We start from the raw sequence: 16,012 nt of genomic DNA, 5'->3' as shown, positions 1-16,012 counted from the left end.
CTAACAGAAACTGTTAATCAGTGACTGTTTTGCCACTTTTTTATAATGTTAGTGACTGTTTTGTTATTTTTTAAAAGTTGAGTGACTGAAATGAAACCTAGGTGATTGTTTTGTTAGCTACCCCAAAGTTGAGTGACTGTTAGCCTATTGAGTGTTATGCTAAAGAAACCAAATAGAAAATTCAATATTTAATTTGTTGCACTTAATGCTTATGGCTTGAGTTTTTATAGACTCAAAGTTTATTTATTCTTATTTTTTTTAAACAACGTAAGGTATGGGTTTTTATATAAACTTATAACCTTTTTGTCATTTATTCTTAGTGGATTCATTACTTTCCTAACAAAAAAATTAAGGCTAAACTAAACTTTTAAAAACTAAAGACAGATTAAAATTTGTCGTACAATAAACACAAATGCCATGTTTGGTTGGATGGAATTGCTATTCCATTCCTGCCTTATTCCGTGCGCTACAATGATTCATATATTTGGTTTACCGTTTAAGTGATTCTGCAGCTTAGCTATTACAACCACATTCCCTCACATCTTATAATAGCTATTTAGCGGTGAGGGCTCTGAATTGCTATTCAACACAAAGGCTGAATACATTTTCAGATTTTGGGGCCAAAATAGCCTGCTTTCTTCTCCCAAAAAATCTGCTCCAGATTCCTTTCAACCTTTTTCCCCAAATCAAGCATCCATCCATCCGCTATACATCTTCATCTCCTCAAAGGTACATTTTTTTTTTCACTTCAAGCTCCGATTCTATTTCTCCTTCCTCATAACTGCTCCATATTTTTTGTTTTCGTTTCAAAGTTGAGAACTTTGTTTAGATTTCTTATCTTCGATTCTAATTCTTCTTTTGCGGCAGAATTTTAGATCCCTTGGAAGAAGGTTTCAAGCTTCGCCCCATTTCTAATAGAGGGCAGGTATTATTTCAAATTAATGACAGTCAGTCTGCTTGACTGAAGTGCTACACATTCTGTCTGTTCTCCTGAGTTGTTAAGTTTGCTTTGTTTGCCCGTTGTCATTAATTCAAATTAAGGACGCCATCTATGTTTGTAAGTAGTTGTTTATTACTGTAACTGGTATGTTTTTTGTGTGTTCTTTCTTTCTTCCATTGGGTAATTAGTGTCAAAAAAGAAGAGATGGACCAACTTGATAAAGCGAAAATGTATTTTCTCCTTTTGCTTGAATCAGATAGCCTATCGTTCATGGCTTGTTTTCTTCACTTTTCATTAACTGCTAAAGCTCTTATAAATATTGCTTCATATAACATATGATATGGTACACTGGTATCTATACTATTCAGCTTATAAATGTTTCCTATGCAGCTTGTTAAAAAGTTTGGCATTGATCATAACGATGCTTTTGCATTCTGGGACTGGGTTGGCGGTCATTACAGTGGTAAGTTTTTATCAATATCTTTGGTTACTGTTAAGGATTAAGACCTTTTGTAGTAGAGCTGTGGAAGATAATTAGCCATGAAGTAAATTCTATTCCCAAGCCGTGCACAATCTCAAGTTTACAGTATCAAAATGCCTTGTATTTATTCCAGTTAAAAAACATTCTAACTACCTATTTCATCCTACGTAACCAATTCGGCTCAGTCAACTAAGTCATATTGAATTGTCTGTTATTACCTTCTCTCCAAATCAAACAAATGTATGTATTCCATCCTATTCTCGGCAAGATGGATATAAGAGCCTTTCCTCTTAGTTTAACAGTCACCCATTGCAACTCCTGCTGCAAACTCTCAACTGATTTTTTAATCTGGCCCCCTCCCGTACTGCTCCCAAGTATCTACACTCAAAAGACAGATGATCTTTTGTCTCCAGCTCCAAGCCAAAAAAATTGCACCTGCCATCAATATTTTACCCTCTCCTTATAATTCTATCCTTAGTAAGCAGTCTGTTTTGAACAGCCAACCAAGACACCAAAGAAAGCTTCGGTATATGAAATGGGTACCAAAGCTGCCGAATACTAATTTTTATCAGCCTGCCACTTATCATATTCCATATGTTGCCAACTATAAACTTTTGGCCGTGAAATATCCATGCACCTGTTTGTGTAGGTTAATGAACTGAGCTGCTAAGCTTCTCAACTTGAGCAGCGTCTTCCAACACCAACAGCTACTGGTGGATCTCTGCAACCGCATAAAAGGACTGCCCTTATTGTGGTTGTGCTGCATTCACTTTTCGAATTTCTATAACTTGTAAATTATGGTTTATAGTGTCTATTAGGAGTCCGTATCTGATAGGTGATGTTGATCTGTGCAATTTAAAAAGTATCTCATTGTTCTAAGGAAATAAATCACTTCAAATATAACAAACGGAACTTAAGGATGAAAATGTTCTTCAATTTTCATTCGTGGAGTTCATTTATTATCGCAAAATTCAGTTTTACACGCTGTACTAAGAACTTGTTTATTTTAAAGTTGTAAATTCCATGACAACTAAGAGTGTGTCATTAGTTTTAAGTTTCAACTGAGCTCTTAAATCTCCAACTGCAGTAGTTCTTTTGGCAATTATTTTTTCATCTTTTTTACTTTGCCCCCTCCTAAAAAGTAATAATAATAATTTGCATGATTTTGGTATATACTTGAATATCTTGAATATATTTTGTGTTTTCTACTTCAAGGTTTTTAACGGGGACTTCAAGCATTGATCAACATTTTCATTCAGCTACTTTCAAGAATAATATGTTATATATACCTGTAAGTGCCTTAATATATATCAACTCCCACTGCAGTTGTGCGTCTTTGTTGCTCATAATATTAGCATAGAGCCATCTACCAAAGCTTTTATGGGTTTATGGATTTGGCTGTAATCTAATACAGGAATTTAGATTGTGCGCCAATTGATGGTGTGCTGCTTCCTTACGAGGCTGGTGAAAGGCAAATTTGGAACAAATGGCTAACACAAGTTTTATCAACTAGTCAACCAGGTGAATTGCCTGTTGCATCTTGCATATGGTAGAAGAATATTAGGAGATTTGTGTTGCATATATAACATCTTAGACCACCTTGAAGATGCGAAATTATATATTTGACCCTGGACCTGCAAAGCTATGGATCTCTGCCCATAGGAAAAATAAGATGCTTGTGCAAAAAATAAAGACCAGAAAGCTTTGTTGGAGACTGGCCAGCTATGGCACATTATTCTTGTTAGTTACCATGACAAATTTAAAGAAATACTAGCTTCTTGGCAATGTTCTGTGCTATTCTCTTTTTGTATATATCCTTGTAGCATAATCATGATTTTGACTTGACTTTCTATTTTAATACATTTTAGTTTTTCTTAAACAATTTTTTAAAATTTTTATATTTTCATTTGTGTTTTTTCTTAATATAGTTATGTCAGGTTTTTCCCAATCAAGTGTTTCTTCCCAGAGTTCTTGAGGAACCAAAAGGCAATGGGTTTCAGAACAAGATGCTGCGTTGGTTGCTTGTATGGTCGACTTGCACAATGCTGGAACCTTTAATGCGGATACGGGATTCAAAGCTGGCTATTTAAATGAGTTAGAAAAAATGTTAGAAAAAGTTTTACCCAATGCCATGTTGAAGGCTAAACCTAATCTTGAATCGAGGATTAGGACATTGAAAATGGATTGGTCAATCATTTATGACATGCTTACTGGAAAAAACAATAGCGGCTTTGGTTGGGATGAGCATAGGCAGCTTGTTGTTGCTGAAGATGCGGTGTGGAACTCATATATAAATGTAAGAATTATTTCAAGTCTTTATTATCTCATTTTGACAAAATTTATATCTAATATGAATTTCTCATTTTTATAGAGTCATAAAGAAGCAGCTCAATTCAGACATCAGAGTTTCCCTTATTATGAACAACTTACTACCATCTACGCAAAAGATTGAGCCACTAGAAAAGATGCTCAAACAGCTGCTGATATTATTGGAAAAATAAATGCTGAGGATGTAGATGCTACAAATACTCATGAAGAAAGAAACGATTTTCATGGATCCGAAGCTAATGTTTCTTTGGATGACATGGATCTCTCAGCTACACAACCGCAACCAAAACCGCAACCAGCTAGAAATCAAGGTGATTCTGCATTTTCAAAGAAGAAAAAAAAGATTTCTGATGCAAGTGATTTTTCTACTTCTTTTAATGATGCTGCCGCTTTATTAGCGAAAAATATACGGATCGTTGGCCTTGAAATCAGTAAGAGTATTGCATCCGAAGTGGTAATTTAACAAAAGTCAGAAATGACCATTCAAGAAAGTGCTCTGAAATTATATCCAACATTATGTGAAGTGGAAGGTTTAACTGAGGATGAACGCTATCGAGCATTGAGCAAAATTCCAGATCATCCAATGCAAATGCTCATTTTCTTTAGTTTACCTTGTATTGTGCGATTGGAATGGGTCAGAAGATTTCTTGCTGACCATTAAAAATCATGGTTCTGTTGATATTTTGGTAATTTTTTGTGTTTGTAATATTTGGATGTTATAATGACATGATAGAATGTCATTACAATGATGTAACTTTTTGATGTTGTAAAATTTTAAAACATATGAATTATGACATATAAACTAATGAAATCATGTAACTTTTTGTTAATATATGAATATTATGCTTGAATGTGAAATATAATTATCAAGTTATTTATTATTTTTTAGCAATGAGTTATTTATTACTTTTAATATTTAATTATTTTTTATTGTAGAATGATTAAATTATTTGTTTCAGTAATGATATTTTAACACATTAAATATGTATTGCAGTTTAAAAATAATAAAGTAGATTATATATATTTTTATAGTATTATATATTTTGATTTTTTAATTCATATAATAATAATTATATTAAGAATGTTATTAAATTATATTTTTTATTAAATTATATTTAATAATAATTATGTTAAAATATGGTTAAACTATTTATTATTTTTATTAAATTATTTTTAATAATAATTTTATTAAAATTTAATAACAATAACAATAATCATCTACCCTAAAAATTTTTTGCTAAAGGTATTCTAGTCATTTTAGTTTTTTTTCTTATGCTATTACAACATCATTTCATTCAACCAAACACAATAATACTATTACAGTTCTATTCCATTCCCTTCAACCAAACAGTTGAATTACTTATTACAACTCTATTCTATTACAGCTCTATTCTATTACAGCTTTATTCAATTATAGCCTTATTCCATTACAGCCAACTAAACGTAGTCTAAGGGTATGTTCACTTGACTGTAATGACAATACATTACAGCCCAATTAGGTGGGCCTATCACCAAACGATTTTTTGGTTGGCTATAATAGTTATTACAGCCATATTCATTACGGGATTATTCAGCGTGAAAATGCATCAAACCATTCCATGCTCCCCCACTAAATGGTGATTCAGGGAATGGGTGGAATAGCAAATTAGAGAAAGGTTTGAATTTTACCCTCACCATTCTCCTCTCTTTCTCACAATCTGAAATCCCTAATCGCCAACTGATTTTTTTTTTCATTCTTCTTCCCTCCATTACTGTAAACTTCATTTCTTCTTCACTTAATTTAAAATTTTCTTTTTAATCTCATTTCCTCCTAACCCTAATAGTTCATTCATTGAAAAAAAAAGATTTGAAGTGTTTTTCAAGTCGTCTTGCAAGATCCAAGATTTGGTAAATTTTAATTCGAACTATCTATTTTTCAATGTTTCTTTTTCGATTGTAAAAGCAAATGTAGAATGCTGAGATTCCATTCTATTTGTATTAGATTGAAAAAAACTTACCCTTCTTTGATATTTGGGCTCTTCGTCTCTGTTTCCGGTAAAATTTTCTTTCTCTATTTTCTTCATTTTCTTAAATATTTCCTTTTTGATGTTTGGTTTTCTGTGAATTTGATGATACATTCTAGAAAAAGATCACTAACTCCGACAATAACAAATCATTTTATTTTTTAAACAAAAGGAAGAAACTTTATTTTTATAAGGCATGGAGTGACAATGTGATGTTGTTCTTGTGTGCGTGCTAGTTTTTGTTTGTTTGTTTAAGGTAGATAAAGGGAGCTTCAAATACCCAGATTAAAAATTACCAAAAAAATTATTAAAAAAATTATGGGAAAAAAGTGTAATTTGGGGATCCCAATGTTTAGAGATTTTGATGATTCTTATACGGAAAAATGGGAAAAAAATTTAGTTAATGTGCCAATTTGGTATTTAGCTTAAATTAATAAAATATGTTTGCTTCTTTGAATCTATTATCTAAGATTTTCTAGTTCTTTCTTCTAGAGGTGTATTGGATTTGTTGGTTTTTTATTCGATTTATCATTTTATTTGCATTGAATTTAAGATTCTTGCTTGAAAGTCCAATGCTGATTATGGATCTTACTTGTATTGAATTCGATTTAATTGCATATCATTGTAGGCCATGTTTCGTTTTTACTAGTGTTAAGGGAGTTCTTGGGGCTACCATTCACGGGTATCACGGGATTGGAGATTAAAGGTGGTGTTGCTGAAATCCAGAAGGACAGAAACACTCCTCTTGGGCCAAATGTTTTTCTTTTTCCCTTCCATCTGTAAATGCATACTATCTAACCTGCAACCTTTTTGTGCTGTTGTTTTTTTTCTCTGTTTATTATTATTTTTGGTTCAATGTTGTGTTCTTTACTTAAATTAAAACATCCAATGCTTCTCTCATTGATAACTTAGATCCTGGCTTAAAGGGCGTGATTAGAAACAAAAATACATGCACTCTCAAATATGATTTTGGTTGAAATTTTTACCATCTTAATCACAAACGTTTGCAATTTGCTAAAAATCAAGCCAACACGCAATACGTCTATTATGTTCTCCAAACTTGGAATAAACTCTTGTTGTGATTATGATACAATTAACCTTCCAGAAACCTTTATGATTGCTCATATTAGTGACAATAAAGAACTGTCCTTCTCTTTTTTTATGGAAAAAAGAAATGAATCTGATTTTACTTGCATGCTTTTCAGCTTGAAACCCTCACCCGTTTTCTATGTTTTTTTCTCCTAGTACTAATTGTATGCAATTCTGATATCCTTTGTGACATAAACATTCAAGATGGTTGCAATCAAATAGTTGTACGTAATGTGAAACTCCCTTCTTTTCAAAGAGATGGGAAAGGAAATCTTTGACTGCACATATAATACAACTTACATAATGTATTAATAATTTTGCCTCTATTGGTTATCAGATGAAATTAATTTTGCATGTTGCATATTACCATGCTATCTAAATTTAATATCTTTATCTTTTTCCAGGTCTTCACCATAAAGTATTCTCTAATATGCAAAATTTCATATTACAAGAAGCTTTATAGAGCATTCTCTATATTGGGTATAGTTTTTAGTTATAGTATGTATTTAATATTTAAAGATAAAGATATACACTGATTTCTATATGTAAAAGTAGGTTTCTCAACTTCCTAATGAAAAAGAGACAGTTTATGGAGCATTGGACAAATGGGTAGCTCGGGAGACTGAGTTTCCATTGATTGCAATTGCAAAAGCTTTACAAATTTCCAAGAAGAGGAGCCAGTGGTTGCATGTTATTCAAGTATTCAGTTTATTGGTATTCTTGCTTTGTATTTTTCAGCTTCTAAAAATTCATTGATGCAGGGAAGCTTTATATGTTCAATAATTTTCCATTAATATATATTATACTAAAATAGCCTTATGTTATCATATTTTATTCTATAAAATACTCTCGGTCAGCATTTTAAAGGAACCTTAATGCTATTCTTTGTGAATAGATACTTTCAATCAGTATTTTTTGTGAAGTTTGGCACATGTAAAAATGAAGTTGCATGAGAGTTTGTGATTACATATATTAAATCTATATTATTTATTTTTACTTTTACATGATATTCTTATATTATACACATCTAGCAGCATAAATAAATTAATAAAAATATGTTAAAAATATATATACAACATAACAATTTCATTAGTTCTTTTGTTGTATTTCAACATCTGTCTATGAGTAAAAATATTTGAGACAAGATATTCTTTAAATTGCTCTTTTAAATTATTCTTTAAGTAACATATAGATTATGATATATATGTTAAATTATTTGTTTTGTTAATAATATTCTAGCACATTAAATATGCATTATTAAAAATAATAAAGTAGGTTGTATATTATTTTTTTGTAATATTATATATTATTTTTATTAATTCATATATTAATTCATATTATTAAATCATGTATTATTATTGTTAAATTATATTTAATAATAAATTTATTAAAATAGGATTAAATTATGTATTATTGTTTTTATTAAATAATATTTAATAATATTATTATTAAAATTTAATAACAATAATCATCCTTTTAACAAAATTTTTAATAAGGATACCCTGATCATTTCAGCTTCTTTTCTTATCCTATTACAATTCTATTCCACTCAACCAAACAATTAAATTGCTATTACAGATCTATTCTATTATGATTATATTCCATTACAACTCTATTCCATTATACTGAACCAAACGTGGTATAACAAAATATATCTTCTAATTAGTAGGTGTTGTTATTCATCTCCCAAACTCAAAACTATGAATCTGCTGCAATTTCTCTATGTATATGTATTTATGTATGATCTTAACAGAAATTTTGTTTCGCTCTTCAACTCAGGGATTTGCTTCGTGACCTATATATAAATATAAATAGTAATACATTGCGGCTATAATAATTTTTCCAGACGAGCTCAACTTCGTTCTTTTTGTCTTCCTATTATTTTCACATTGAAGTACCCTTTTAAAGAGTCTACGCTACTGTTGAGTTGGATTTTGATGGATTGTCGTTTCTGAAATAGGCATACCACCAGAGCTGAAATTGAAGAGATTCCAGTGACAAGAAACAAACCCCCAAAGCTATGAATGTGTAGCCTATTGAAATTGCTTTCTGGGTCCAGAGTTGTAAAGCTTGATTCACTGTTAAACCATTTATTTTCCATCATTTCCAGCCTTTTTTCCTCTCTTAACCTCATAATTGAACTTGATATGTCTTGGACAAGTGGGGAACGTCTAGGGCAAACCTGCCATTAATAACATACAAACAAATCAACACCCATTGCTGCAAATCGATGAAAGATCAAAGTTAATAGGGTTTTTGAAAGGAATCTTACAAAACCAAAACCGCCTGTTATAGCCTTCAATTTGATCATGGCGTAATCAGAAGGTACTTGGCAAGGAATACTTTAAGGTATGGTATTTCATTAATAATAGCTGACACACCACCATTCTTACTTCCCCTTTTTAAAGCATCGGCATATTCTTCCGGAGAATGGTTTGCCCTTCGTCTACGAGTTTCAAATGTAAAGTTGCTAATATCACTTGGAACCCATACATCGTTGTCTCTTGAGCTCAATTGAATCTGTTTAACTGTTAACATGGAAGCCAAAGTTGCGGTGTAGCTTGAGGTTATTATAAGCACAATAAACACCCATATTATCACTACAAACTTCGACAAGTTGCTCAACAGCTTCTCCTCGGCAGTTCCAAATTATGGTAAAACAAAAATTACAGTTAGCTTAGCTCAATGTATGCATCAAACACAAACTCAACTCGAGATTAGCATCGAGTTTACCTAATAAGCTCGGTTCAATATATGGTTCTGTATGAATGAAACAGAAAGGTTATTTAAGTTGAACATAGAGTACTTACTGTGGGCAAATACAAGAGTTGAGAAAGAGTACCAAAAGATCATTCCTATTTGCTTAGATGGTGAGCCTTGGAACTCCTCGTTGATGGGACGTTCAATAAACCAAATCACAACGCCAGTGAAAATAAAGACAGCAGCTGCAGTTATCCACAGATCTCCACAAAGATGCTTCAGGAAAATCCAGATGTCGTTGTTGATTTTTGGCACTACAACTCCGATGCCTAAGTCAGTGAATGGCTGCGTGAAATCGACATATGCAAATCTGCGAGAGATGATTGTTATATCCCCCACAACAGCATCATAATTCTAGGCCATTGATCACAAGAAAGAATATGTAGATACCACATTCAAGTGCAATATAATTTGAGTTCTCAGAAGCTGAGGAATGTATGCATAAACATGCCCATAAATGCAGGTTTCTGAATGTAGCAGTTCCAATTCAATCTGGGTTTATATTACACATTCTAAACTGTACATTTCTAAAGATTATTATTCCTGAACTCAAACTCAATTATGATCATAAGTAGGGTTTCAGAATATTGGAAAATATTATAAGTTGATATTTCTTACCTTATGATGAACCTGAAGGATAAGATCATCATAAGATCCTGCCATTAGTCCGTTGGCATCTTCAAACGGGATAAAATCATAATGTACTTCATAATCTAATCTCTGAACGGCTTCCTTAAACACATCAACACAGAATCCAGTTACATTTATATCATTCGTTTGGAGATCATGAACAACACTAATTAATTCTCTGAATTGATTAGTCACTGGAACCCCAATCCTCAACCTCTTCCCACGTAGAGACCACCCTTTGGGAATGTTCATAGTTCCTCCGGGCCAAATAACACCTTCAAGTTTACTAGATGATGTTCAGTTCGTTTCAGTGTGGTTTTCTTCCTTCATTATTGAGGCAATCCCATTTTCTGGATTCCAATAACCAATTATCCTTTCTCCCTTGAATACATTTACAATTTCAATTTCTTTTGGGATCAGCCTGCCATTAGTAAGTTGAAAGCCACCACTTATTCCCTCGAATCTACTCTGTAATAACTCATCCATAAATACCAAACCACTTTCTGAGGACCGAATAGTGGTGAAGTTCATACTCAATCTGGTTTCTTGGTGTAGGATATGAGGATGTCGAGTCATTACCCTTTCTGCTGCTGTTGCCACAGCCCAAACCATATCATAGCCCCATATGCCATACACATTCATCTCCATTTCTTCTAAATTTTTATTTTCATTTAAGTTTTTACTCCTCCACCTGATTGCAAACTTGTGAAGCTCCTTTGATGCCGGAATGTGAGGTTTGAATCCTACCACCCCCTGCATTGACTCAAAGACTGATGGATCCATTGAATTCATGAAATTAGTAATCATATCAGTTGTAATCCAAGCATACCCTTGAGTCATCATTCCAAGCTGTTTAGCATTTAAGAAAAGTCGAGATGCTAGAATAGGTGACATATGCACCACATATACAGTCATCTGCAAACTCATGAGCTTCACGAGCTGCTGAACGATTTCTTCATCAGTAGATGATGTTAGAAGGGCAACATGCTGATCAAGATGAAAACCAGTCACATTAGAAAGGATTGGTCTTGCAGAATCATTATCTTCATAAATGAGGATAGCACTTCTCCAACTGAATGCTTCAACAATGGCAGCGATGGCTTTGGCTCGAGAAGACTCATCTTCACCAATTTGAATTAAATGAGGATACTCAAAGGAGGACAAAGATTGACCAGTTGCAAAGAGTGAAATAATTGGAATTTTGACTCTAGAACCCAACTCCACTAAAATCTTCACTCCAGCTGAATTTTCCGCAACAATAATGGCATCCGATTTGAAATTTTCCAAGAAAACCAAGGCTGCAAATCAGTAAGTGTATGAGTGAGGACTTTTTCATAACCAAAAAATAGATGTTATATACAGAGAAACGTACCTTGGGATAGAAGAAGCAACGGATCACCCCCAGAATCTCTGGTATGCACAACTAGTTTTGTTTGATAGTGATGATTCCGACTGTAAAAATCAGATATAGCCATGGAAATGCAGCTATCAACAATTTTTCCCACCCAAGATTGCGCATCAAGAATCAACCCCACATGAATCATTTCTATGGCAGTATCATTGATACTTGTATGATTGGCTGACAATGGTTGTACAAGACTAAACAAGGTTGTAACTACAAAGAAGGTCCACTTAACCTTTCTTGGGAAATACATGCAGCCAAAAAGCAGTTTTCCGGAACTCTAGTCTGCCGGTAAGGACTACTTTATTCCTTCATCTATGTTTCGAAGAATACTTAAGCTATTCCCAGTGTGACTCAGTCCAACATGAACTGTTGACTTGACGCTGAGAGAGATTATTTTTCTTTTTGTTGACCAATAAATTTGAACCACGTATTTATAGACTAAACTTCAAAACATAATACATTGTATTAATTACAGCAGGGAATCCTGGAAGCAATGGTTTCAGTGTCATGATTCATCTGATAAATTTCCCAGGAAAAAGCTCAAAGCCAAATTAACAGCTAATAATTTTCCTTTGGGTTTTTAAACAATAAGTTGTCTTTAGCTATTTATTTACTGCTATCAGTTTGTGTTTCCCTGTCGTGGAATTACTGCTATCAGTAGCTGAATAGTTCCATGTCAATAAGAATCACAAGCTCAAAGATTAACCCCAAGTGTATTTAGTTATTTATACTTTCTTAAACAGTCACCCTGCTCTACTTAGAACTAACAGTTCGTATATTTTTCTTGTTTGCGTATTTAGTAATGCCATAAATCATGTTTAATATTTCAGTTTTGACGTGCTTAATCACGTTTTATATTCATTTACATGGATCTTGGAAGATTCATACATTCATGTCATCTTTTTTGTGCATCATGTCTAATATTGTCCCATCCCCAGTTAACCTCTGCTTGAAGCTAATAAATGACAAGGAATATATATATGTATTATGCATATAATGTATGCTTTCATTTTCCAGTATGGATATCATGTATTGGAAGAATTGAGTTCTCAAACTGGCTGGAAGATGTAGCATTTCTTTTATATATTAAAAGATTTGACTACCAGCCCTAGTCTGAGATTTTAAAAGAGAGTCTAAGACCAAACACTTGGCCAACAACTGAGAACCATGATAGAAGATATAGTTCCAGCACCACTTCAAATTTAGGGTTAGCATTGTCACTGAGAAAAAGCAACTTCATCCACTCAGCAGTCCCACATGGATGTAATTTGTACCATGGTCTTTTCAAGTATGGATGTTCCTATAATTGAAAATATTCACATATCATCTTCATATAACATGCTTCTAAATGATTTACCAAAAAAGAAAGAAAAAAGGAAAGTTACTGTCATGTCATTGTGTTTGGCATGAAGGATCAGTAATAAAGAAAAAAAAAGAAAAGAAAGGTTAACATTGTGTTTGGTAGGAGAGAAAGAAGGAAAGAGAGAGGAAGGAAAATTTATTTCTTTCCATCATTTCCTTCATTTAGTAATGAAACTGCAAGGAATATAGAACACTTCTTAAAAACAAAGAAGCTGCAAGGCAAAGAGATAATAAAGCAAGGTAGGAGAAACATACCTCTTGAGTTATGAATGTCCATTTTTTTTTTGACAATTCCTTTGAAGAGCATGCAGGGAGCTCCTTTTCTATTTCATCCAATGGCAAAGGTCTTCCATCTATACATGGAATAATATATATCTCACTTATACTCTTCAAATAAATATCGAATCGAATACTTTAAAGCCAGAATTCATCTATATACACCCGCAAAAACTCATGCATTCACAGGAAGCAAGAATATAATAACTTGTTTCCTTGGTCTGCCATCAACATAAACCAGATACTAATATATATATATATAAAAGACAAAGACACTGACCAGAGAAGCATTACAAATGACCTGACATAATCCCTTAATTAAATAATTACTTGCTACTAACGGCTTTTGTTATCCAATAAGGTGCAATTATGCTATATGAAGGGATTCCTCAGCACAGGGTCTGTCCTGCTGCAATAAAATTTCATACTGTTAAGCTTACATGAACTTGACTTTATTTGTTTGGTGCCCCGTTTGGTGCAACTGACAGAAAATTCTGATAACTAAGCTTATCAGCACCTACTCTAAGTTGGTTCTAATAGCCTCAAGTTGCCAAATCACATCTTTGCAAAGCAAAACTTGTCTGAGGTTAATTTCGTTAGCATATAGCCATCAATAATTGAATCACCTATCATCCTTCACAAGATTATTTGTTGAAGGTAATCGAAAAGTGGACAGATCAGAGACAATGAAAACATGTAAAGCATAAATTCATCTATGAATCAATGCTAGGACTTGTATTTCAGATACAATAAGCAAGATTTATGAGATCCACAATTACATTACACAACCACCACAATTTTTCAGGAACTGAGAGTTTCATAAGTTTAGAATATGATATACATTCCCAGCTGTAAGACAAGGAACAGTATACTTTGAACAATTTCAATCCTTCAAATCAGATGACCCATTTTCATGATCAGTTAACAAAGCAAGCAGCAAAGCATAGAGTATAAGTGTTATCTCTTTGGTCTTTTAGCCCCATCAAAATTTGGAGAGATATGAAACTAGCTCTTTGAGAAGAGGATACATGAACCTACTATAAACCCATATGCTCAGGTGCATAGCAACAAAAAAAAGTTATTGATGAAAATGGTAATATAAAAAATAAACAGAAATCATTAGTTTGAAAGAGCACATATCATCAGTTTATTCCAAGTTAGGTTTCTCAAATATAAGATATATCATGCATTTAAGTCATACAAACAAGCTAAACTATGTCAACCAGTATGTTCTGTCGCAAGTTGACATGGAAAATAATGGCTGTCTTGAGGTAGGAAGTGACAGCATCAAGAGAACTTACCGCTGCAGTAAGCACGAAAATATAGCACCGGAACCCTAAATGTACTACTGTACACTATTTGAAAGTCACAGTAATGTAATTCATGATGATTGCTTTGAACCTAGACACCCAACAAGAGCATGATCAAAGTCAGCCAACAGTAAACCAGGCAACAAAACTAGTAAATCTCATGTTTTACTCCCAAGTTACACATGAAACTTTACATTTAATGCAATCAAATTAACTGGAAAATCCAATAAAAAAATATGTACCAATGTGGCATCATCAAGAACATCTTCGTTTCCTGAACAACAGGTCTCTTCTTCCCCGGTGTCAATTTGACTAATTTGATCAATATCTTCTTCCTACACCCAAAAGAAAGAAGAAAAATAAGGGGAAAATCACCTTTTTGTTAAATAATCAAATATGATCCATTAAATGACTCGAGACTGGACCTCATTTGGCCTGGAAATACATATCTTTTCCAGTGACAAGTAGCCTTCCTCCTGCAAAAGTTAAAAACAAGTCGATTCCTTTAAAAGCAGTAAATGATTTTGCAACAAGAATTGGTCAAAAAAGGGTGAGAAGAGTGGTTACCTTAGGAGGAGCAAGCCAAGGGTGTTTAGGACAAGGAAGCCACGACCATGGGGGAAAAGCTAAGTTACGACTTTCCCATTTCTGAGCAAACGCGAAAGCACCAATTCTGAAATCCTTTGCAGAAAGGGTTCCATCCCAATGTAAAACATCCATCATTACTGTCCAAAAACAGTTCCAATGTAAACAAATAAAACTAAAATTAAGAAATAGTAATTCAAATTAAATTTGTTGCCCGGGTCAAAGAAGTCGATATTGAAGACTCACCTCCACAAATCTGGTGAACGGAAGGTTCCCGGCTGGAACTGCTTGGGTCAAATTTGCTTTCACAGGGTATAAAGACTTGACTAAAAGCGTGATTTTTGTCCTGGGCTTAAACGTAAAATTAGCCCCACTGAAAGTGGTAAGTAAACGCTCCATTACAATAATTAATAATAAAAAAGTAATAATTAACTCAAGTTTAAATATAGAGTTCATCACCGACTGAGTTGAACCGACATAAAATTTTGTCCATTTTTTAAATTCAACTTAATCTAAAAAATAAATTTAAAATTTGGAACAAACCCAATCTAAATAAGATATAAACTTCTTCCATCTGTGAATGAAATGAAAATATTACAAGGTGGCTTGAAAGCTCCAACTAGATAATTATGCAATAAAACAAATACACATAAGTTTTTTGGAAATAAATTTCTTTTGAGAAGGTAAAAAAAAAAAGAGAAAGCAACTTCCTGAGAAATTAAAAGTTTATTATGGTGATGTTTTAATTGATTCCTTTATCAAGACTATTGCTTATCATAAATTTTTAAGAATTTTTATTTTAGTCATCTAAGTATTAAATCTCTAACGACGATTGATTGTATA

General features: G+C 33.0%; 3 protein-coding genes and 1 long non-coding RNA gene across 20 annotated transcripts; 2 read left to right on the top strand and 2 right to left on the bottom strand.

The window, feature by feature from the left end:
- The first annotated feature begins 532 nt into the window (after positions 1 to 532).
- On the top strand, positions 533 to 4,629 carry LOC107955381 (uncharacterized). Of its 5 annotated transcripts, none has more exons than XR_001699947.2 (8): positions 533 to 729; positions 868 to 925; positions 1,331 to 1,403; positions 2,071 to 2,172; positions 2,637 to 2,712; positions 2,836 to 2,942; positions 3,350 to 3,717; positions 3,793 to 4,607. It is a non-coding gene; the product is annotated as an uncharacterized lncRNA (long non-coding RNA). The 5 variants fall into 5 exon arrangements; XR_001699946.2 differs by having other exon boundaries at positions 539 to 729; positions 2,071 to 2,175; positions 3,793 to 4,627; XR_005929916.1 differs by having other exon boundaries at positions 1,331 to 2,175; positions 3,793 to 4,626.
- A 578-nt stretch (positions 4,630 to 5,207) lies between these two features.
- Positions 5,208 to 7,711, top strand: LOC107956866 (uncharacterized). 8 transcript variants are annotated; one of them, XR_005929912.1, is made up of 5 exons: positions 5,307 to 5,636; positions 5,731 to 5,783; positions 6,381 to 6,531; positions 7,246 to 7,321; positions 7,397 to 7,711. XR_005929912.1 is itself a non-coding variant. In XM_041116634.1 (4 exons), the coding sequence occupies exons 1-4, from the start codon at positions 5,702 to 5,704 to the stop codon at positions 7,411 to 7,413; spliced, it is 303 nt and encodes a 100-aa protein (XP_040972568.1). In that variant the 5' UTR covers positions 5,643 to 5,701; the 3' UTR covers positions 7,414 to 7,711. The 8 variants fall into 8 exon arrangements, 4 of the variants coding, with proteins under 4 accessions (XP_040972568.1, XP_040972567.1, XP_040972569.1 ...); XR_005929914.1 differs by lacking the exon at positions 5,731 to 5,783 and having other exon boundaries at positions 5,208 to 5,404; XR_005929915.1 differs by lacking the exon at positions 5,731 to 5,783 and having other exon boundaries at positions 5,307 to 5,404; positions 6,381 to 6,508.
- Positions 7,712 to 8,402: 691 nt separating this feature from the next.
- On the bottom strand, positions 8,403 to 15,575 carry LOC107955378 (ubiquitin-like-conjugating enzyme ATG10). 6 transcript variants are annotated; one of them, XM_016891158.2, is made up of 11 exons: positions 15,416 to 15,575; positions 15,152 to 15,309; positions 15,010 to 15,060; positions 14,827 to 14,919; positions 14,576 to 14,675; positions 13,254 to 13,351; positions 11,604 to 12,936; positions 10,220 to 11,529; positions 9,652 to 9,911; positions 9,114 to 9,369; positions 8,549 to 9,023 (listed from the first exon to the last, which is right to left on the bottom strand). In XM_016891158.2, exons 2-7 carry the CDS (start codon positions 15,305 to 15,307, stop codon positions 12,745 to 12,747), a joined length of 690 nt encoding a protein of 229 aa, XP_016746647.1. In that variant the 5' UTR covers positions 15,308 to 15,309; positions 15,416 to 15,575; the 3' UTR covers positions 8,549 to 9,023; positions 9,114 to 9,369; positions 9,652 to 9,911; positions 10,220 to 11,529; positions 11,604 to 12,744. The 6 variants fall into 6 exon arrangements, with proteins under 6 accessions (XP_016746646.1, XP_040972563.1, XP_040972565.1 ...); XM_016891157.2 differs by lacking the exons at positions 13,254 to 13,351; positions 14,576 to 14,675; positions 14,827 to 14,919; ... (1 more) ...; positions 15,152 to 15,309; positions 15,416 to 15,575 and having other exon boundaries at positions 8,403 to 9,023; positions 9,114 to 9,601; positions 9,684 to 9,911; ... (1 more) ...; positions 11,061 to 11,529; positions 11,604 to 12,186; XM_041116629.1 differs by lacking the exons at positions 13,254 to 13,351; positions 14,576 to 14,675; positions 14,827 to 14,919; ... (1 more) ...; positions 15,152 to 15,309; positions 15,416 to 15,575 and having other exon boundaries at positions 8,496 to 9,023; positions 9,114 to 9,469; positions 11,604 to 12,186.
- Positions 8,694 to 10,483, bottom strand: LOC121203765 (glutamate receptor 1.3). The gene is made up of 4 exons (XM_041074218.1): positions 10,220 to 10,483; positions 9,652 to 9,955; positions 9,185 to 9,369; positions 8,694 to 9,023 (listed from the first exon to the last, which is right to left on the bottom strand). The coding sequence occupies exons 1-4, from the start codon at positions 10,481 to 10,483 to the stop codon at positions 8,694 to 8,696; spliced, it is 1,083 nt and encodes a 360-aa protein (XP_040930152.1).
- Positions 15,576 to 16,012: the final 437 nt, after the last annotated feature.

This window comes from Gossypium hirsutum, chromosome A07, assembly GCF_007990345.1.
Source record: "Gossypium hirsutum isolate 1008001.06 chromosome A07, Gossypium_hirsutum_v2.1, whole genome shotgun sequence".
Classification (NCBI taxonomy): domain Eukaryota; kingdom Viridiplantae; phylum Streptophyta; class Magnoliopsida; order Malvales; family Malvaceae; genus Gossypium; species Gossypium hirsutum.
Note: the sequence above shows the minus strand (reverse complement) of the source record. Positions and strands in the feature narration are given on the sequence as shown.

What these genes read in the sequence shown, in the direction of transcription:
- LOC107956866 (XM_041116633.1), top strand. Translation starts at nt 5,702, where the DNA reads ATGCTGAGATTCCATTCTATTTGTATTAGATTGAAAAAAACTTACCCT. An exon ending in GCTCTTCGTCTCTGTTTCCG is followed by an intron (nt 5,784 to 6,380) that starts GTAAAATTTTCT and finishes ATATCATTGTAG; the next exon opens with GCCATGTTTCGTTTTTACTA. An exon ending in ACACTCCTCTTGGGCCAAAT is followed by an intron (nt 6,509 to 7,245) that starts GTTTTTCTTTTT and finishes ATCTTTTTCCAG; the next exon opens with GTCTTCACCATAAAGTATTC.
- LOC121203765 (XM_041074218.1), bottom strand. Translation starts at nt 10,483, where the DNA reads ATGAACATTCCCAAAGGGTGGTCTCTACGTGGGAAGAGGTTGAGGATT. An exon ending in AACTCTTGTATTTGCCCACA is followed by an intron (nt 9,370 to 9,651) that starts GTAAGTACTCTA and finishes CCATGTTAACAG; the next exon opens with TTAAACAGATTCAATTGAGC. An exon ending in ATGAAATACCATACCTTAAA is followed by an intron (nt 9,024 to 9,184) that starts GTATTCCTTGCC and finishes TATTAATGGCAG; the next exon opens with GTTTGCCCTAGACGTTCCCC.
- LOC107955378 (XM_016891156.2), bottom strand. Translation starts at nt 11,886, where the DNA reads ATGTATTTCCCAAGAAAGGTTAAGTGGACCTTCTTTGTAGTTACAACC. An exon ending in GTTGCTTCTTCTATCCCAAG is followed by an intron (nt 11,530 to 11,603) that starts GTACGTTTCTCT and finishes ACTGATTTGCAG; the next exon opens with CCTTGGTTTTCTTGGAAAAT.